This window comes from Oryzias latipes, chromosome 21 (genome assembly GCF_053564925.1).
Source record: "Oryzias latipes strain Hd-rR chromosome 21, Olatipes_Hd-rR_3.1".
NCBI classification, from domain to species: domain Eukaryota; kingdom Metazoa; phylum Chordata; class Actinopteri; order Beloniformes; family Adrianichthyidae; genus Oryzias; species Oryzias latipes.
The window spans coordinates 20,079,029-20,101,559 of NC_136257.1; the positions used below are offsets into that span (position 1 = coordinate 20,079,029).

General features: G+C 37.0%; 1 protein-coding gene across 1 annotated transcript; it reads left to right on the plus strand.

Moving 5' to 3' along the window:
* Positions 1-15,609: 15,609 nt before the first annotated feature.
* On the plus strand, positions 15,610-21,057 carry stx19 (syntaxin 19). Its single transcript, XM_004081841.5, has 5 exons — positions 15,610-15,803; positions 18,034-18,304; positions 18,683-18,919; positions 19,189-19,401; positions 20,444-21,057. The coding sequence occupies exons 2-5, from the start codon at positions 18,083-18,085 to the stop codon at positions 20,678-20,680; spliced, it is 909 nt and encodes a 302-aa protein (XP_004081889.1). The 5' UTR covers positions 15,610-15,803; positions 18,034-18,082; the 3' UTR covers positions 20,681-21,057.
* The last annotated feature ends 1,474 nt before the right edge of the window (positions 21,058-22,531 follow it).

Consider the following 22,531-nt stretch of genomic DNA (forward strand, 5'->3'; position numbering starts at 1 on the left):
ATAAGCTGAATTGTGCTGTGTGCGCGTTCTTTTCCTCTCCCTGTATATCTACATTTCCTCTTATCATTTTTTTTTGCTTTCAATTTTTTAATCACCACTATAGATGTACTGTCTGCAGTGATATTTTTACTTCTAAATAAAATATAAATATAATCTATGCAAATATATCAGTTCTACAATTCTGACTGCTTGTAAATATGGATTTTTAACCCAGAAATGTATTGCTTTTTAATTCAGGTCTTCATCATTTGCAAAATTAAGAAATGTTTGGTCCCAATTTCAATTCTTTAAAATTTCCCCCAACCAAGTTTTAGAAACCAAAAACATGTCATCAGTTTTACATTAAGCTTACATCAAGCTACCAACACTTTACAGAGTTGGTAGGTTGACTCATAAGTGTTTTTGGATGTAGCAAACAATAGCTTAATCCTAAAAAAAAGTATGATTTGTAGTTCATGTCTGTCGGTGTAATTATTCAAATAAAAGTATGACCAATATTTGCTGATTCCTTTTTTTTTAATTCTTTCGGGGGAGATCTAAAATGTGAAAAAAAACAACAAAAAAAACTTCACTTTGATTAATATCTACAACAAAATAATAGGGCCACTAGAAAAATTAAAAAATAAATATATTTACCTGAATAACTTTGTAAAAGTATGAGAAAAAAGGCAATTTTACAAAAAATAAGGTCAAAGAATTATGAGGGGAAAAGTTATAATTTTTCAAAGACATAGCCATGCTTTTACAAAAATAAAGTTGGTTGTGTAAGCCTCTGTCCACATTATGCACCGACAAAATCCATCAATGCAGTCATTTTTAGTGATGCCATATAGCTTTAGTTTATCAAAAGAATCCAAATGCTATATTTCAGTTTGACCTCTGCAGGTAATGGCATAAATGGCACATCTGCTGGAATTCAACTCCTTGAGGGTCAAGATTCTTCTTCTGAAGAGGCTCACTCCTGCTAATTCTCTTCAATGTTTTCATTCTTATAACAAAACAATGTTGACTCACTGAAAGACTTACTGTTTTTGTTATTTCTGAAACCAGTGCTGAAATACCTGCTTACAATGCGCTCTACGTCTCAGGTACTGAAAAACGATTTTGGTTCTTTTTTGTTGTTTTTATTTTTCAGAGTAATCAGACATTTAATTTATTAATTTTTTAAGTAAAATCTCAATTTATACATTGTAAAATAATAACTCTATTATTGTAAAAAATGTTGACTCTTGCGTTCATAATTCTAGTAATTCTAAAACACAAAGAACTGCATTTAGAAATTGCAATTTTTAACAAAGCATTTGTTAATGCTGGTAAACAGGTCAATTAAAAGACTAAGGTTGGGAGAAGATGTATTACCTTTATTTAAATTGATACACTAAATGCTCCAGGGACTGTACACTACTTCAATGATAATTGTCTTTTTATTTTGCAGCTTTGTAGAAATACATAAACAATTTTATTAAATTAGCTTTTATGAAAAAAAAAAAAGAACATGAAACAAAAGAGCAAAGAGAACAGACAATGTTCAAAGCCATTTATAAACCTAAACCCCATTTTGTAAACTTCACATTTGGGAACTTTTCAATTGTTTACTCGTGCTGCAATGTTGAAGTCTGCAACACACTTGTATATGGCCATGCAGAGTATTAGACTTTTGTTTTGTCCTGTAAACCAGTGAAGGACAGTGTGCACTGGCATGAACTCATAGTTGATGAGAAAATCTGCTGTCGGTAGAGGCTTGTCCCAAATGAGCAACTGCATGAGCAGGTGTGAATGAGTCAATTAAGACTTTTAATGAGGGGAGGCTTAGATGAAGGAAAGCATCAAGAAGATAGAGAGAGGCATGGAGAGGAGGGAGGTGGGAGTGGATCTGCATACCAAAGCAAAGACAGACTTCGAAACTTAAGAGGCTCTCATGCAAGGCAGATCCAGGCCAAACTTTAGCACTCAGCAGCACTAACCTGTTTTAATGAGTTTGCCAAATTTGGGCAGTTATTTTTGTTTAATTTTTTGTTTTGTTTTCTTCGCATTGGCCTCATTAAAATACAGTAGTAACACTTATTTGGTTTAAAATAGGGCTATAATGCAATTAATTTTTAGTTAGCATTAATAAATCTATTTTCAATATAACCTAACAATTGCTGTGAAAAGCCTCATTTTGAGGCATTTATAGTTAAAATTGTGACACTGTGGCATAGTAAAAGATCCAAATACGACAGTGGCTTTACTAAGTTATTCATAAAAGACTTCCAACATTTACTTTACAACACAAATAATGGATTTTTTTTTCAATCTTGAATATTAAGAAATAAAAAAAAAAATAAAAAAAACATCAAGTCCAGAGTAGTAACACTTTTCTGAGCAATCTAAAAATACTGACCACAATTTTCTCATTGAGAACATAATACACACATTAACATACCTTATGCCACAGATTATCATCCAATGCGTGCCCCATTCATTTATGATAACAACCACCCAGTTTTGGTGTTATTGCATTTTTTAGGTGATTTAGGTAATTGTATATATATATATATATATATATATATAATTTTTTTTAATGCCCCTCTCACCCATCCACGGGTGGTTTCTCCTCCAAGCTCGGGTCCTCTACCAGAGGCCTGGGAGCTTGAGGGTCCTGCGCAGTATCTTAGCTGTTCCTAGCACTGCGCTTTTCTGGACTGAGACGTCTGAGGTCTTTCCAGGTATCTGCTGCAGCCACTCCTCCAGCTTGGGTTTGTCCTCCCATGAGGATCTGTCCTCCAGCACTGCATCCTTTGCTCTCCATTGCCTGAGACATTCACTGAGCTCACTGTCAGTTGGGGCCTTGATCTTGATATATTCGTGCAGCCGGTTTCATCCAGGATAGTGGCTTCATCCATATAAAACGCCCCTCTCACCCTCCACAGGTGGTTTCTCCTCCAAGCTCAGGTCCTCTACCGGAGGCCTGGGAGCTTGAGGGTCCTGCGCAGTATCTTAGCTGTTCTTAGCACTTTCCTCTGTTCTTTATCCACCACTACAATGTTTGTTTGGTTCCCCATTACCATCCTTTCAGTCTGGATCTGGAAGTACTCCAGGATCTGTTTTTCTGGACGTGAAAACCAATAGTTTATCTGGTTTGTACATTTAAAACGATGCACTGATTTATCATATTACTTGCAGTACACGACTACATCACATCTTACCCAGATCTGATTTTGAACGGTTCCTAACATTGAGCAAATATAACTAGGAAAAAAATGACAAATATCTCAAAACTCCAAAATAATGGACTAGATGTTAAGATTTGAATAATTTATCAAGCTCAATAACCCTGGGACTCTTTTGAAGTTTGCTGCTTGTGCATAAAGAATTTAAACTGTATTTGGCTGTGTATTCTTCTCAGTTTCAAGTGTGGCCATCTTCTTTCTCTTCTTTATTAAGTACATCTTGTTCCCTGAGAATAGAAAAACTCAGTCTTCACTCCAACATACAAGAGTACACTTGAGGATGCAAACCCACACCCACATAGACACACACTTATACACAAGCATTACATTCTGGATTATGCAAATCGGGAGCTCATGCTTCCTTTGAAATGTGGAGAATGAGGAAGGAGGGGAGGTTACTGCAGAGATAAACAGAGTTCATGTGGAGGACAGCACGAATTAGTTGATTTAAGCTTTGCGTATTATTGATATAACAAAACAACACATAATTTTTCATGGTATCAAAAACCATTTGACTCTTTCAATTCCCACATATGCCTGATCCGGTTCAGGGTTAATGCGGTCTGGGGGGTTTCTTTAGACAAGAGATAGGGCACGCTATGGACGGCTCTTCTGTCCATGACAAGGCCAAAAAAGCACAAGGAAACACACAATCTTACACTCTCACTGACAATTTAAGGTCAGTTAAGCTTGTATTGATGCAGGAGAAAGTACCCAGAAAAAAATGAGGGTTTCAACTGGAATTTGAAATAACCTTCTTGCTTTTACATCACAATGGCCAAACATTAATATTTCAGGTTAATAAAATATCTATTTTATTTTAAACAATAATTTTTTTGTGCTTCTGCATGGATTGTAGAATCAATAACATGTTCAAGGACACCTTGGAAAACCAAGGAACTGCCAATGTAAGGTCAAATAAAGTCAACAAATGACACATATCAATGTAAGCATAAGAACATATGTGGAAAGAAATAGTGAAGTTGCACAAGTATTTTGTTTTGACAAATGGAGAGGAAGCTGCCAATTTGCATTGAGTCAAACTAGAGAAATAGCAACATTTAAAACAAAACAGCTTAATTTATGTGTCTCAACACTTGAATGCTTTCACAGAGTTGCCAATGCTGTCATTTTTTTTTTTTTAGTATGAAAGATTTCTGTATGAGCAGTGAAGGGAAGGGAGTGATGACAGGCAGAGATGGATAATGACAGAAACAAAAGCAAAACATGGAGACTGTTGACAAGTATGTTGTTATTCTCAATAACAAAAATGCAGCCTTTTTTTAAGGTATACATAATATTTTCACTTTATGTCACCATCTGTGTCTCTATTCTATAAACATTTTGTGCCAAGTCAATGATGCCCATATTTTGTTTCACGGTTTCATCATCATCTACTGAAATGTGGCAAAGGGGATGAAAAAAAAAAACATCAATAGTGTCTGTGGTAAATGTGGAAAAATTTAAAATAGAAATGATTGACAGCTTGTAAATATTGATTAGGATAGGAAAAATTAGAAGTTTATCCCTCCAATCTCAATAATACACTGTGACTGGTCCAAACCCTTCCTATAGCTGCAAAATGTGTTACCATGTGCATTCATTAAGTGTGTAACCTTAGTAGTTGATAATAGCTTGGTCTATGTCATCTATTAAGCAACATTATTAAATGCAACTCAAACATCGTGCTTCATCATTAGGCCATTACACATCTGATGTAATCTGAGTTTATGAATTAAATTACCTGTGTCCTGGATGACATTAATAGAGTCTGAGCAGGGCTTTTGCGCCTGCAGTGGGTTTAATGATGAGTGGAAATGAGCAATTCCTCTGGGACTGCGAATAACACATCTTTACTCTTTAAAGTTGTGCAGCAGACATGCTTTCATATTTTAATGGTAAATTCAGAAAAAAAAGAAGACTGAAGCAAACAAAAGTCTGAATTGCGAGCCGTCTACTTTTCCCAACACAGCTATAATGCCATGAGACCGTTCTAAACTTATATCCCGAAACTCACGACAGACCAAATTAATGCCTAAGCCAGTTTCCCTCACAGATTCTTTTAGATTCTGAAATGTTTTTTGTTTACCTTTGTTCAGTGATTTGTCTCGCACACAACTGGGAAAAACACTCTTGAAACTTAGCAAAAAAAGTACATTGACAATTCTTCTCCACAAAGCCTCTTCTCCCGCTGACATGGCAGAGTTCAGGAAGAGGGCAAGACGGCACGCTGAGACAAAAACAACATATTCAACTATCAGACAATTGCAGTGACAAAGAAGACGTACCGCTGCCATACACAGGTAGAGGTTTAAACATCCTTGAGGCATGAGTTGATGAGGCTTTAAACCCGGGTTAAGCAGGATTTGATAGACAACGTTCGCTATTCCAGTTTTGTCTTTGTTTAGAAGCCTGCAAACATCTAGGAAGGAAAAACACTCCAGTCTGTGAAGTTTGAAAAATACGTGTTATAACAATGTGGAAGATTTAAGTCTTCCAGAAGATCTCAAAATTTGATATTTTTAAAATGTTTAAGCTAAATTGGAGTCAAAAAGTAATCTTCAACTTTTATTAGTTCTTGGTAAATTTGGAAATTGCCAAAACAAATCAGCTGAATTTCCAAACATTTTAAAGAAAAACCAGTAAAATTTACAACTCTTCATTTGACGACAATTCTGCAAAAACCTTCAAATCATGAAAGTGAGACTTGTTTTTACAATCATATGAGATATGTTTGATCATTTTAAATGTGAAAATGGTAGAATATAAAAAAAGTGAGGTGATTTATCATAGAGCAAAAAAAAAGGAGTGCTAAAAGTCAGAGGATGGAACATCTTTCAGATCTTTTTTAGCAAAACATCAGTTACATAAATGGATATGAGAAGATCCTCTTTGAGAATTGTTAGGGGGAAAAAAATCAATAGATAGCACACCAAGAGATTAAAATAATTATTAATCAACTAGTCAAAGCACGGAATAAGCAAAAAAATGGGTACAAATCTGGCATTAATTAGAGTTGAAATGAACTTTAGCGAAAGTAGGAATAATGTGAAAAAAAACTTAATAGATTAACCAAAAAAAGAAAGAAAAATATTAGAAAACAAATAAGAAACTAGCAAACCAGCAAGTATGCCGATTAAACTCAAGACACATTAAACTGAGAACAAGGGTTAACAGAACTGACTAATAACTGATGACATAACTACAGAAACATTAAATTTCAAAAAAATAAAGAAAACACACACAACTGAGATATATATAAGTATTAAAACACTGAACTATGAAGCAATGCATGCCAGTGAAACTTAAATGCCTTGTGTGTACCATGCGACTGGACTGAGCAAGTGTGATTTCACCCATAAAGACTGGTTTACTTCCAGATCCAACCAAATGAAGTCAACTCAGTCGCCAATTTTGGCAATATGGAGTCAACCTTGTTGAAGCCAGACAACATTTTTTATCTGTTGTCTGGTAACAAATGTTGTTATGTGAGCAAGCTCACGCCTGATAACACCCCAATAACTTAAAGAGCAACCTTGGTAGAATCTGTCAATCAAACGTTTTCAACATTCGATGTGAGACCACATACTTTTATTGAGGCATCTGATTGGCCAGTTTAAAACGTAAATAACTTGCAATAAAGAAAAAAAAAAGGCTTAGCCAGAACATGTTAAAATAGGTAGCAGAGCAAGAACGAGTAATCTGACAAATATAATGACTGATTGTTTATTTCTCAATAGTAGTCTTTGGTATTTTGGCCTCTTGGAGCCAGCAGGTACTTCCTGCTTGGAATGCGAAGGAGCAGGGATCATTTAGTCAGTTCTCCTGTACAGTCAAAGGTGTTTACTGAAGTTGCACAAAGGCAAACACGTCACATTTCTTTTTGGGGACATGTTTCTGTTGTCAATTTACTCATATCACTACATTCTTTCTGCTTTAGGTTTCTTGGACTTGACAACACAATGTACTGAAAAGATATTTCAAAAGGTTTTTAATTGCCTCAATGAAAACCTTAAAAACATGTTTTCATCAAATTGTCATGTGACTGGATAACAAATGTATACCATAGCCAAAGCAGCATTTTAATAAAGCACATTTTCTTTACATTTCTTAACTTGCATTTAGATTGTGTGATTCTTGACAACAACAAAAAAATATTGTTAAAAGTTTCAGAAGTGTAGTTATTCCTAAAGATGACTTCCACTGTACAATTTACAACTTTTTTTTTTTTGTTAAAAATGTTTGTAATTTTATTCAAGTGCCGTTTTCCACTAGGCGGTAAACAAATACTGCAACCTTGAGGGAGATAGTGGAATGTGAGTCAAGGGTGCAGAATGGTGATTGAATGATGCATGTGCATATTACCGACAAGAAAAGAAGGAGACAATTTTTTCCACATAGGTACTTTTGAGGGGCAAAGGAGTATGTGAAAGGCCTTGGCATTGGCTGGCACGTCTAACAGACTGGAAACAAGGCTTCATTTTCAGCAATTTATGATCTCAATGCAGGTGAACCAATGGAAGGGGGGGGGAGTGGAGGGGGGGTATTGGGAGAGACCTTGGTAGGAAAAGTGAAGGACATTCTAACAGACAAACTCTGTTAATAAGGGACGGCCGGTAAGCATGGACAAATGGGACTGCTTCTCTCTCAATTTGGCATTTGCAGAGCCCACCGAGTGCTTTGCATTCGCTTGTTGTTTCTGACAATCATTCACTAAATACATAATGGAGCCAGGCTGCAAGTCTGTCTCAATGACGCATAACAAATGCAAAAAAATGCAATGCAAAATCCAGCTGGCTATAAATGTCAATACCTTTCAACATTTATTCATTAAAATTCAGTCCTTGATGTGACAATAAATAAAAATAAATATTATATTTGTGCAGGGAAGTGTGTGGGTGTTCCCGTCTTTCTATCTTTGTGGAGACCAATCCCTGTCACATGACAAGCATTGCAAAGGCATTTAGATCTGTGAGTACACAGAGCAATTGTCTTTGTTTTTTTGCAGTTTTACATACATATTCATGTATCAGGTTATTTTTAAGTGAAGCACTTTTTTACAGTTTTGTATAAGTTAGATTGAAATAAGGGAGGTGCTCCAAACTTGTAAAAAAAACAGTAACATGGCTCCAAGCTTGTTCATGCATGAATATTATTAAGAGAAATAAACATTTTGTTTGCAATGGCATGCAGAAATGCAGGCAGCTAATTTCTCTCTCCTTCCAATTCTCTATCCTGCTGTCTCACATTTCCTGTTGCCTGAGTTTTGTTATCACACTGAAATGATTATGTTGGCATTTGGCAAGTAGTTATGAAACCACATGATTAATCCCCCAGGGAGGGGAAACAACATTAACCTGCCTCTCCACATTTGCCACCACATCAGCTTGGTAAAACAGTCCAACAGACCATGGTCTCCAGCCCATGGATGCTCTTTAGTCAAACCAAAAGTGGTGTATAGTAATGTTTTTTCCCAATAATTTTTTTTATATGCCCTTTTCTTTGTTAAATGGTCTACTAAAACCCACACAACTAGAATAATTCCACTGAAGAACTTTATAAATCAGTTATATTAGGGATTTTTTAACATCCCTGTCATCCTTTCTGTACTTTTTGCAAATGTTCCTTAAACTATATGATAAGAAGACCAAGTTATCTCACAGTTATATAGTCTTCTTGTACTGCCAGAACTTTTCTTGTGTATCGAGGGTAAATGTGAAGCAGAACCACACGGGGAAAAGAGTCTTCTCATATAGTCATTTTCACATAAAGCAGTCCCTTGCTTTTGTCTCGTTCTTCATGTCATTGTGCCCCCCCCCCCCCATAGACTTCCAGTGTTAAAGTGTTGCGTTTGGTTAGTCTGCTACTTTGATCATTTCTGATGTTTGATTTCTAATTCATTACACATATGTTTAGAATCACTTAATATACCACAGAGTAAAATAGTATTTTCAAAATTTTATGTAAAAAAAAAAAAAAAAAAAAAATAGGAAAGCTAAAAGTTTATCTTCTGAAAACTCTGATTGTTTAATGACAGAGGTTCAACATTTTGAAACTAAAAAAAAAAACTACTGTGCCTTTTTTTTTTCTTGCAGACTCGGCAGAATGTCTGAAGAAGTGACATCTCTTACTCCCAGCAGTAATTAAGTTTATGGCCTGTCATATCCTGAAGGAGCAGAGATATACTGTGCGGACATGTTTACAAAGTTGCAAAAATTCTCTCCAAAGACTTAGAAAACAAAACTTACAAGGAAGTAAGGGCGTGTCAGACTAATGCACATTTAAATGTGGGCTATTGCATTTAATTGTGAGGATGGCGCAGTTTAGTTTGGTTTTTTTGGTTTGAGTAGCCTCCTGTCAGTCACTTCAAGTTCATGTTAATCATCCTCAGCTGTATTCATTTCTGTTGATTGACCTCAGACCATTTAAGTGTCTCTTTTTCAGTTTGGCATTATCAGGTCATTTGCTTTGTTTTGTCTTGTTTTATTTTTTTCTTCATGGGTTTTGTCATGTTTAAGTTTAGTTATTAAATGTTAAATATCTGCCACCAAGCTTGGTCTCTTACATATTATGTTCCTGACATTAATAGCTATTATTTTTGTACAAAAACTTCCTGCTTATGCTAAGTTGGTTACCCTGTGCCTCCATTTTTATATACTTTACAGCTCAGTTGTAATGCGGAAATTCATTTTTGAACATATAACTTCAAATTCAAAAAAGAGTTTCTATCTAGCCTTTCCTGACTGTAGATGGATAGGTTCCAGCAACCTTGTGACTCAGGACAGGAGTAAATAAGCATAGAAATTGGATGGATGGAACCTAGAATTGTTTACATCCTGTAAAATGTTATATATTGAAACTGTCATCATCATCGGAAATCGGTAAAATGACATTTTACAAGTTGCAGCCTAAATGAGTTTTTGCTCATTGCCCCTTTTATGTTAAAGGAGATTTTTTTTTTGTATTTATTGTGTAGGTGTACTTCTTATTTACTGTATTTTCCGTGTTTTCAAATGGATTAGACATTTGAACAATTATTTTTACATATTATTCTGTTGCTTTGTGTTTGTAACTTAGACTGTAATCAATTAGGATGTGTTTTGTTTAACCAGGATGAGAATTCCCTGTAATTTAAAATCAAATTGGACAAAACTGGATCACTAAAAAAGGTTTGTTGGGTCTTTACTCCTAAACAAAGCAGTTCTTTTAACACTAAACCACAACACATCCTGTCTCTTTATTACCTCATGACACTAGAGGGAGAAAAAAAATCTATCTTTGACATTCTAGAGGCAAAGAGGTCAGAATAATAATTTTTCATATATAATTAGAAATAAATTCAGACACGAAGTGGTCAAAGATTTGTTTGAATAATAGGGCAGAAAATAAGTAGCCTATTGGGCTCTTATAAACTAGCAAGAATTCTGTCGATACAGCTTGACTTATTCCCTAATTTTTCCTTAAAAGTATTTTTTAAAATTATTTTATTACAGTTTCCACATTTTGTGTACAGCTATTTTTTTTTTTAGAAATGACTACCGTATGTTTAGTCATCGTCTTTAAAGAGTTTAGGAGTCACTTCTGTGCAAGAGGCTGTTATTTGTGTTATTTTGTTTGCTTATTACAATTTCAAGACACTTTCTTTTTGTTTTGTTTTGGAAGACTCTGCAGTTAAAGACATTTTCAACTGCAGTTACAATAATTTAGTTCTGTTTTTAGAGTATGAGTTGGTGTGTACACATTTGAAGTCGCTTTAGCTTACTAGGTTGAAATAGTTGATTGGTTTGGGAGTTCAGTCTTAGACATGTATACAAATAATCTTTGACGTAAACCTGTGGATTCTGAACAGTGAAGGTGAAGCCTGAACTAGGGCGGGCACGCTGATCAAAGCCAACTCCACTCAACAACTTTGAAAAAGGCATTTGTGTGGGACAAATGGACTTGAAGCTCTGTTGAGTTTGCCCATGAGTCAAACCACCTGCCAGCCAATAAACTGTATCCAAAAATCAGAAAATTTGTGTAAAATGTCAAAGTTAAATGGCTGATTAAAAAAAACAAAAACACGTAGGAATTACAAAACTATTCCTAAAAAAGATCCAGACTGCACATGTTTATTTTTGGAATCAAATCAGATTTTTTTCCTTGTTTTTTTCCAATGTGGGAATCAACAAGAAATAACTCTTCTGAAATTTTCTTCCAGGGATTTTTGTCCAATTTCAACATTGATGGTTCCAGGTTAACAATAATTTAGTTGATACTTGCTGTCGGCTTGAGTTCAATACCAGCTTTGACAGTTATTTGGTTTTTGGAGACATGTAACCAAATGTGATGAGAAACTTGAGAGTCCCTTGGAATTTCACCTCTATGGCAGTGGTCTCCAACCTTTTCAGGGCACACACCGGATTAATGTCAGACAATATTTTCACCAACTGGCCTGATGTGGGTGTCCTTTTTTTAAACCTCCAGTTTCATTTAATTTAATTGTATTTTCAACCTCTGCAAAAATATCTGCAGCTGCTTTAAACTTTATTTATACACTAAATTTGAAGTAGGAACCATTAAAACGGGATCTAGCAGCCTTCAGCCTCATCCAACTATTAAGGTGCGACAGATGAAAACAAAATAAAAAAAGTGGTGTTTTCCAAATAGAATAGTAAACACGAGTCCACTATTTAAACAATTTTAATAGCAACATCCTTCTAACATTAGACAGCCGGTTGCTGGATATTATGCAGAGCAGATTTGATGTACAACTTCCTTTTTGTCTGAAGTTAAAGGCTCTTCTGTTTCCTCACTGGCTCTTTTCTGTGAAAAAACATTCCAAATGTGTTTGTTTTTTGTTAAATATGCTAGCTTAAGGGTTAAAATTAGCAGTGAGCGCAGAAAGTAGAGGATGTATTTTTGACACGTGACCAAGCAACTTGACATGAATCAAGAATGAGTCGGATGTAATGGAGAGACTCCAGTACATTTTTCAAAACAATCTTCCCCTGCAGCCTGGTACCAATTGTCCCATGGACCAGTATTAGTCAACAGCCCAGGGGTTGGGAACTGCTGCTCTAAAGGATCTGGAAAAAACACTGGCCTTTCAAGGACATCTTGTTAAATTATCTCAATGGTGTTTTGATTATGATTGTGATGTGTTGAACCAAAATCACAACCTGAGATGTCTTAAAAAGACATATTTCATGTTTATCTGAAGCCTCTGTTTCCAAAATCTCCTTTACTGTGTGACTGTGGGTGCTGAGTTGAGGAGCTCCACCCTTGAGCCACTTTTCTTATGATGCCAACTGTGTCTTGCATGTGTGAAAACACAGCCATCAAGGGGCCAAATGCGATTTGCACGACAGAGATGGCCAATTTCATGTTAAGTCAATGCTACAGATGTAATCTGAGGTCCTTCTGCACATTTCGAGCTGCGGGCCAGAGTTAAAAAAGCTGAACTCTGGAGAGGTTGCAGCGTCAAATTAACCAAATCAAGGACTCAACTTTGGGCATGTGTCATTTTCAGTGAAAGCGAGTAGAATACACATCCAATATGGCGGATGATTCCGATAGTTCTCCTGCACTTCCATCCATTTTCTTAACCTACATTGTCCCTTTTAGGGCAGCAGGGTTTCCAGAGACTGTCCCAGCTACTGTTGGGTGAAGGCTGGTACACCCTGGACAGCCTGTCTTAAGGCCCATGGTGGTGGAGCGATCGCGATGACAATGTCAGCTTCCGGGAGACGAGCTGGCAGCCCAACAGAGAGCCGCTGCGGGACGGGGAGCCAACTTGCTTGGGCCTCCAGAACTTTATGATATTTTTCTTATTTTCATCGAGGCAATATTAAAAGAGATTCCCTGATTTTATTTTTGTTTTTATTTTTACCCTCTGGTTAGTGCGGGACATCAACCCTTCCAACTCTGAGAGGGAGCACAAATGTGGAGACATTTCACGCACCTAGGTGAGTGATAGCTAATGGGACTCTAACTTTAAGTTTACATTTAAATACGTACAGCCAACAACAGCGAAAGTTTGACTGACAGCTATTTAAAAGTGAAATACTCAGAATGCAAAAAATGAAAATATTTCCTATTACATTTGTTCTTTTTCATGAGAAAAATGCCACACGAACAAATTAAAAACTAAAAAAACACGATTTTCATTGACCATCTAATATAGTAGAATGCACTTTCTAGGATACACTGTTTGTCTAAACTCAGATGTGAAGGAAAGTTAAGTTAGAATTTGGGCTTTTCATAATATTCCTTATTTCACAATTTAAACAATTTTTAGTCTGTCACTTCAATTTCTTTTTCTATTCTTCTTAATTTTTTTAATGCCATTATTACCTTTAAGTTGCTTCTTTAAGAAGTTCATTTTAAGGTTATTACTTTTTACAAAAAACAGCAGAATTATTTTTCCTTATTAGGTATATTTTCAAAGACGCAATGGAATGTTGGTTAGTGAATAAAGTGTACGCTGAAGTGTAATTAAAATCTCAATGACCTCAGTCACAATATCACAGACTTGCAAGGGGAACAGATAATTTCCAGGTCATCGATTGTCTCATTTTAGTTTTAAAAGACACTGACCCTTGTATCAATCTTTTCAATTGGCTTAATGACCATGCTTTTGACCCCATTATCCTTGCCCCCCTGACCATCTCTATCACCTTACTCATTTATCTCCTCTTTCTCATTTTTTCTGTCTCCTGGTGTATAACCCATACGTCATCCCGGTGCTTGTCTTCGTCGAGAAGTCAGATATTACCCTGCCATGTCATGTCATCCTCATATGATGTGAGGTTTCTCTGCGACTGCTGATAATTTAGGTCTACTCCATAGAGGAGTGTTGCTGTTACCAAGGGCCTTGTAGTAGAGAGAAAAATGAAATTGACAATAGATGGTCTGAAGGTGGTGGGAATGGATGGGAAAAGGTGATGGGAGATCTGTGAGAGGAACTGCTTGGCAAAAAAAGAAACGTTACAAACTGCTCTTTTGAACAGCTGTTATGTGGGATTGTTACAAGTTTACTACATAGAAATGGTTTTTCGAGTGTTTGAATTAACTAAAAAAGAATCCTAGTCAAAATTGATTAATCCTGGTAGCCATGTTTTCATTGGAAAAAAAACAAAAAAAAACATCTTCAGTTTATGGGAAATGTAGCTTCCCAAGGAAAGTCCTGGTGGAAGTGATGTGGGGCTGATTTTGTTTCTGAATACCCTAAGTTAATTTAATTTTAATGTCATGTCACATTTCTATTTTTGTTTTTTATTAACCAAACTATATTCTAGCTGTTCAAGATTTACCCATTTACTTCAATTCTTGCTGGCAAAACAAAACACACTCCTGTAATGGTTTAAAAATTAAACTAAAAGGTTATCTTGTTTTTTTACATTTAAAAAAAAATCCCAGTTGTTAGGCACTCTTTACTTTTTTGGACATTGCAGCAGGATTGCCTTAAAAGTATTCTAAAAATAAATTAGATAAAACCTGTTTCCATTGGTTTGCTCAGTTATGTGACATGTTAACAATCGAAGTATAAACAACAAAAATGTATTTATTTTTTAATTGCCAATGAATTCCTGATAAAAATAAATTATTTATTTTAATTATCACAATGTTTCTTTAAAGCTAAAGAGCCAGAATGGAGGGATAAAAGAGCTGCATCTCTGGAGCCTCAGGTTTTTGACTCCTGGTCTTGGGGCTTCTAGTCTTTGAACTACCTTTTTTTGATGATTCGTTTTTAATTTTTATCACAAAAAATCTTCTACTGACATTTGAATGTTTCTGTATTTTGTTTTATATTCAACTTTTTTTTCTTTTAAAGGTAGATATTTAAGGGTTTTCCATAGACTTGAAAAATGCAATGTGACCAATCATTAGTCTTTTGTGTAAATCTTTTCCACCTGATCCTCTCCCTCTTAGTCACCACTGGGCACCACTCTACAGTCATGGTGAGGTGTGTTCTTGAGAAGTCCTAAAAATGTCATGGACTTACAAAGAGGTGATGGTGGTGAAGTTACTGAATTTAGAAGTCACTTTAAATGTGTGTAGCAAAAGAACTTAACCTACAAAAAAATTGACAAAACAAAACAAATTTAAATAGAAGTTCTCTCACTGTATATATTTCCAGTACAGTGGAACCACGTTACTGTTTGGCCTCCACCTTTTACGCATTACACCTCTATTTGCTCAGCTCTGTTTTCTTTGCTAAGGAATACGCCTGAGGGCAGGGTTTGTGATTTCTGTGTCTCTACCTCCTCATTCTCCTTGTCACATCACCTCTCATTTCTATGTGAGAGCAAACCGGTCTCAAATGTGCTGCTTTCCTGGTTGGACCATTCAGTGCTTTCCCTATGAAAAAGGGGCGGAGCTTAAAACCTGACTTCATCAGACTTTCACCCTGCTTGGAGTGTAACTGTCTTGTTAACAGCTAGTGGTCAAACTTTTGAATGGTAGTATATACATCAATATATTTTTTTTTATTCAAAGCTGAAGATCATCAGGTGAATGTGAAGGTGACCTGGGAGAGTTGGATGGCATTCCTGTTCTGAGTTTTTCTTTCCTAAAAGAGATGCCTGTTGGGAAACAAGCAACATTAAGGTAAATTAAGAACTAAATCTTTCTTTTAGACTTAATCTATGCTGGTTTTAGTCAGATATGACTTCACATTTTAGGTTAAGGAATTTCTAAACTTCAAGGCTTTATATTTAAGAAGTCTTTTTTTTTTACTTGACTTTCAAAATAACTTTTTGTTTAAAAGTAGGAGTAGCTTTTTTTAAGAAAATAGAAGCAGACAGTTTATTTATTGATATAGAAAGACAGGCGGTGGAATATACGGGCACTCAGTTCCTACCTGCACAGAAACAAGAGAATGTCAACAGAAGGTTTTTCTTCAGAAACACAGACAAAAGAACAGGTGTATGGCAAAGAGAGAAAAAAATATTTGCGCTTTTTGAGGGAACAAAACCTTCTGTCACACACAAAGGTCAGGCTCCCTGAAGCATGCTCCACTTTTGTCCAGGTTTTTGGGGATAAACCCTGGAGAATGTGCTGCCAAATCCCACCACCAATGTTTTAATCAGCTAATCTGTGCTGAGAAGTACACACAGCAAGAGAGGAAAGTGCTCAGCTCCTTTAAATTCTGCTGCATTCTTTGAGTTCTCACGCATTAGTTCTGTTTACAACAAAAACACATACACACTCATACACGGACACACTTATCTTTCCTGTTTAAAATCCATCCAGGGAGGGGACAGCCTGTGATTTGTAATGCTGGATTTCTTAACATTCACTCTTTTTCCCCACTCTATCACATTCCTTTCAAAGATTATGTCCTGACCCCTCACACTTGGACCCAAGTGAGGTTAAGGCAGATTAATATGTTCAGTATGCCCATGTGAGAGCAGGCAAATTTGTGTTTGAATAAAACAAATTGAAGAGATTTTATTCTGTGATGTACAGAATGGAAAATAAGAAATTAGTTAACAACTTTTTAAAACAAACTCTTTAAATATCTAAAACTATCTAGTAGAATATCATTTAACTACTTTGCAAAGTCTCAATGAAAACCATCTTGTTTTACATGTGACCTAAATGAGATTTCATTATACTTGGTTTAGTTTAGGGTTTTACTGAGTTACCTTGCGTCCTCATTTTCCTTTTATTTTCTTAAGAAACACAAACAACCAAGTTCTCATGGGAAAATGGAACTCCAGTCAGTTTGACCGATGTTTAGATAAACAAGCATTTTCTAGTAGTTGGTTTTCATTTTGCCAAAACAACATCCTTTTATTGCTCAGTCATAACTCCCCTTACGGGTGAAAATCTGACAAATCTTTGTGGGGCACGCAGGTGGCCCGGAGAAACTATTAAAGTTGTAGACAGCTCAGTGAGCCCATATGGTGAAAATGTTTATGCACATTTTTTCCTACGGGAATCCTGTGAGCGTCAGGTCATAGCGATCACTTATGCAACACGTAAGGGTAAGGAAGGGTGAACTAAGTGAGAAGCAGGCACGCTGTACAGAATTTCCATTTTTCAACGTCCCCCCTTGGTGCTGTTAAAGTGATAAGTGTGCGCCCCTTGCACACAGCCTGGCTGTTAAAAATTTGGATATTAGACAATCACAGCATAGTTTGTGTATGCCTACATATCACCGGTACACCCCGTGCATGCACTTACCTGTACGTCATAGGTGCATGTAAATTCCTTTTGCCTTATACTTCATGATACACTAACCAAACACACAACAATGGTACGTCCCATTTTAAGACTTTCCTTAAAGTGGCCGCACTAGCCTCAATGGAACTGCAAGACACACCTGCGCTACTCTACTCTACCTCTATCTACGATCCACTATGGGCCCGGACAACCCAAAAACCTGCAGCACTCGTACGAGTTACCACTGCTTGTACTGATGCTTGTGATTCCATTAAGTAAAACACACATGCAGGTCATATAATCATATTTGATGCAAAGGTCATCACTTTAGACACTTTTTCAGTTTAACATGTTATACAGTTTTTAGTTTTTGTAAAATCTTGGCATACTGCTTCCAAAGGTCACTTTTATTATTATTTATTGGTGTCAATCATTGCTGTATTTGATGCATTTTTCCCTTAATTCTTTTAAATGTACTTTTCTAAAATTTTCCAAGAGAAAAATAATGTTGTTTTGTCTTTTTATTTCAGATTTCATAAGCTAAAATGTACTAGCTAGCTTCTTTTAATATAATTATGTGATTTCCAAATAATGGCAAATCAAAAAAGATTGGTGCTCTTCGTTGTGCTTTTTTTTTCACTCATTGTGCTCTGTTGTTTCATCTTGGCAGAGTGAGTACACACAATAACTTTGTGTCCTGAAGGGAAGACACTCTCAGGATGAGGGACAGATTGCAGGAGCTGCAGCTCAGGGCCCAGGAGTTTTCAGAGGTGGCAAATGACCACGGCAATCATTTTTCAGAGGAGGATGGTGATGATGACTCTGTGGTGGTGGGAGGCATCACCCCACAGGCTGTGGTGTTTGAGGCAGAGCCAATCATTGAAAGTTTCCTGACAGAAGCTCAGCAAATCCGCACTGACATCTCAACACTTGAAACTGAGGTAAAGAAAAAAAAAAAAGAAGTGTCACTAACTTGTAAAAGAGTGTGTGTACTTTTTATTGTTGTAAGAGATTAAACACAGAAAAAACAGGTCCTTTATAAGTCAAAAATCCTCATTCCATTGGCAAATGTTCTTTGGATAGGCTAAAAAAAAAAAATCTCACAATGAGATAGGGGAACTCTTAATGAAACAATTCTAATCACTAACACGTTTTCTCATACTAAGGCTATTTTGCTATTGAAAAACTTTCTTGATTCAGCTATTTTTCTTGCAAGACAGAAAATAACTGTTTTCTTATCAGTGATGCCAATAGATAGGCATTTTTTATAATTAAATCACAAGTTTTTCTCAAAATTCTTATTTTAAAATGTTGCTCAGGTGCTGAAAATCACTCAGGAGCAGAAGACCTTAGTGGCAACCATGCGTCGGTTTAGTGTGATGAAGAAAGAGAGCAGCTTAACACGGGACATCAAGATTCAGGCTGAAAGCATCCATCGCCGCTTGGACGCCATCGCAAAACAAGCCCAAAGAACCGAGGAGCAGCAAGGAAAGGCGGCTGCAGCAACAAGAATACAGAAGACACAGCACGCAGCTCTGTACAGCAAATTCAAGCAGGTTGGGAAAGATTTGCAGCTACTTTGTAAAAGAACGTCTTTCTTTATTTTGTTTATTTCAAGAGCACACTAGTGAGTTCTGAGTAAAAGAGTTGGTTGCTTAATATATAAAGGTATACTGAGAATGTATTCAAGCGATTAAACACTGTAGCTGTAACAGTTCAGTGTTAAGGATGAAGAGGTTTTTGCACAACAAGGTGGGACTGTAAAGCCCTCTCATTCCTCTTCTCTTTTTTTTCCTATTGTCTTTTTCCCTTAACTTCCTTCCAGGTCATGCTCCAGTATAATGAAGGTCTGCTGAGCAAGCAGGAGCGCTGTAAGTACTTCATTATGCGGCAGCTGGATGTATTGGGAAAGGATGTTAAAGAGGCGGAGGTGGATGAGATGGTGGCCACGGGAAAATGGGAGGTCTTCAATGAGAATCTGCTGAATGACGCCAGAATCACACGCTCCCAATTATCCGAGATCGAACAGCGACACAAGGTGAGGGTATCACCGGAGAGTCACTGAACCACGGCAAAACTTAACTTCAAAAGCTGCTGAATGTCCTGGAACGCACTAAATCAATGCATACTTTGTAAATGCACATATTTCTGTAGATCAATAAGAACTTTGTGTCTCAGTTTTCATCATTTGCATCTTATTAGCCATTTATTATTTACCAATCAGACTAAGACATTGACACATTTTGTCTTGGAGTATCTGAGTAACTTCTGTTATTATAGTCTCCCAATCAACAAGTAATAGCACATCTTAAAGTTTGCAAATAAAAGTGCAGGATAGGTTTGAATGTGTGTGTGCATGGAACTGTGACTTTAAAGTGCTTTGGGCCTTCTAAAACCACAGACTCACCGGGCATATGATAGGTTAAAGGTGGGTTCTTGAACACACATTTAGCCCCTGTTCACGCTGGACAAGCAGGGAGGGGCTTCTTCTTATTATTTTACCTCTGTTTACTAGCGCATGTCCACCATCTGCAGTTGGAAGAGGCTTGGAGCGAAAGTGGTACAAATCTCAGGGTTTTTCTTTCACAGCTCCAATCCAATATATGAAAGACTTGGTGTCAATAGAATTCTATTTGCCGCACAAATCTTAAATATTACTTTCTTTTCTATAATCAATTTTCAAACGGTCGACAAGTTTGAATACCTACTTCACTACCAAATCTGAGTCCCTTATTGGTCAAAGTTTGATCCGGTTTAACTTGCAACAAGCATTCAGAGGCTGCTCATTTCGTACATAGAGCCCGAAAACTGTAGTAAAAACAGGAGTAGCTCGGCGTGATAGCGAGTTTTAAACGTGGAAGCCTGAAATGCGCATTTTCTCCTGTTTACATATACTTTTCATTGGAAGAGGTCACTTGAACATGCGGTGCTGAGGGTGGCATGAAGGTAGTTTCAGAAGGTAGTAAAGCGCTTTATACAACAAGTACAGGCCATTTAGCATTTATAAGAAGAGTTTTAGCTAATATCCCTGTATGACAAACATAAAGTGTTTGACCACAATGATTTGTGTAACTTGACAGGAGCTGATAAGCCTGGAGAACAACATGAAGGAACTCCGAGACCTCTTCCTGGACATCTTCATGCTGGTGGAAGAACAAGGGGCTGCCATTGAGCACATCCAAACCAATGTTGAGAGGACACAGGACTATGTGATTGTCACTAAAGAGAAGTTCAAATTGGCAGCCAGGTATAAGAAGAGAAATCCATGCAGGCAGTTGTGCTGCTGCTGCTGCCCTCCATGGAGATGCTGTTTGTGACGTTTGAGCCCCGCCAAATAAGACTGTTGAACAGAGCAACGGGTGAGCAGAGGCAGCCAAGCATTGAAAACAATTAGAGGCAAGAATTGGTATGGGAAGCACTTGTTTCTTTCAAGAGGGTGTGAAGCGTGTGATAATGAAGGGGATGGTTCAGAGAAAGCACCCCGGCAACACGGTTGCTTATTGGAGTGCTTCACTTGCAGCTGACAGAGGTCACAAACAAGGCCACTAACCCTGCTGCATCAGCGAGACTGATCTTTCACCATCTTCCACAAAAGAGACTCATTTTTCTTCCTTCTTCATTTTTTTTTTCCTGTCAGAGGAACTTCAGTTAATGAGTGTGGAATTGTTTCACAATAAATGCACTTTAAAATTTGTATTTTCTCCAAGAAAAGACATGATTTCAATGGATCATCTATTCTAGAGATTGTTTGTGATAAAAAAAATAATTAATCTCACCAGCATTTAAAGGTTTCTGGGCTATGCGTGACGTAAACCAGAGCAGTTGTGACACACGATCGGAATGAACAGTTTACATGCACAACGATCGGATCAAAAATTGGTATAACCCAGCTATCTGGATCGAAAAGAAATTTTGATCCGAACGAGTCTGATCAGGGCAGACTATTCCAAACAGTGTGTTTACATGACGCATTTTCCTTCCGATCAGGCACTCTTTCTGATTACTTTTGCCCGTGTAAACGCAGCTAGTGCGCTGAAACTTTTTTCTTCAATGATTTGTGATCTTCACTTGTGTCCATGGATTACATGAAATCCTTCCACCTTTCTCCACCTTTGTCATGGTAGGAAGAACATGTCAATGTAAGGGTGGGATCATCTAAGATAGCACAATGGTTACATGCATTGCAAGGTTGAAAAAAACTTTTTTTCAACTTTCAAAAAAGTTTATGAGCTCATAAACCAGAACTATAGAATCATTTACTTCTTTTGATTTATTTGAGCTTCCTAGGCAATTTTGAAGTATTGGTTTTGGTAAAGTTCAATGCTGTTGAAAATATTTAACATGAATGTCACACTAAAGTGAAGTGGTTTCATGTAATCTGTTACACCCATCAAGAGTGACTCAGATTTCCTTGTGACCCACGGTGTCGAGTGTCCACAGGAAAATACAGGTGAAGTGGGTGTGCTGTGCACAGACTGGAAAATCTGGTTTGTATGGGATTCAAGGATCCCTGGGAGACATGGGAATAGTTTGGAATCGGGCACATTTAACTGTACCAGAGGATTAAAAGATCTGCTTTGTTGAGGTAGCTCTTAGTTTGATGAAACTAAAACTCAATTTGAAGAAACATTAAAGGCCTGTTCACACCGGGACGAATTTCGCCGGCGATTTTCGCCGACGTTTAACGCCTCGTGACTAAACAAAGGGCACCAACGAGAGTGTGCACACCGACGCGAAAAAACGCCACGCGTTAAAGCGTCAAAAAAAAAAAACGCCTCGGGTTCGTTTTTTTTTTTCGACGCGTCGCGTCGAAATCTACTCGACCAATGAGAATGGCGCTTTTGCACACGTGTCTGGAGCTTCTGAAGTTACAGTAAAACACAACTTGGGGGCGCTCAAACACAAAACTGCCTTGCTGAGCACACATACCAGCGAAGAAGATAGACGCCAAGTAGCGTCTACACTGCCGCGAAGCAATAATGACGGACATTCTAAAATATCCCCGAACCAAGCACCAGTTGGAGCTACTGGTGCTTGAAATATTCATGTTTTCTTTGTTTGATTCTGACAAGCGTGTAAATACTTGCTCTCTTCTTCTGAGTGAAAAGCGACTTTAAGAAGCGTAAAGTTGCGCAGCGCCACCTTGTGTACAGGAGTATTTCTGTTTT

Coding starts and splice junctions, on each gene's coding strand:
- stx19 (XM_004081841.5), top strand. CDS start 18,083: ATGAGGGACAGATTGCAGGAGCTGCAGCTCAGGGCCCAGGAGTTTTCA. Junction 18,305..18,682: donor TCTCAACACTTGAAACTGAG/GTAAAGAAAAAA, acceptor AATGTTGCTCAG/GTGCTGAAAATCACTCAGGA. Junction 19,402..20,443: donor AGATCGAACAGCGACACAAG/GTGAGGGTATCA, acceptor GTAACTTGACAG/GAGCTGATAAGCCTGGAGAA.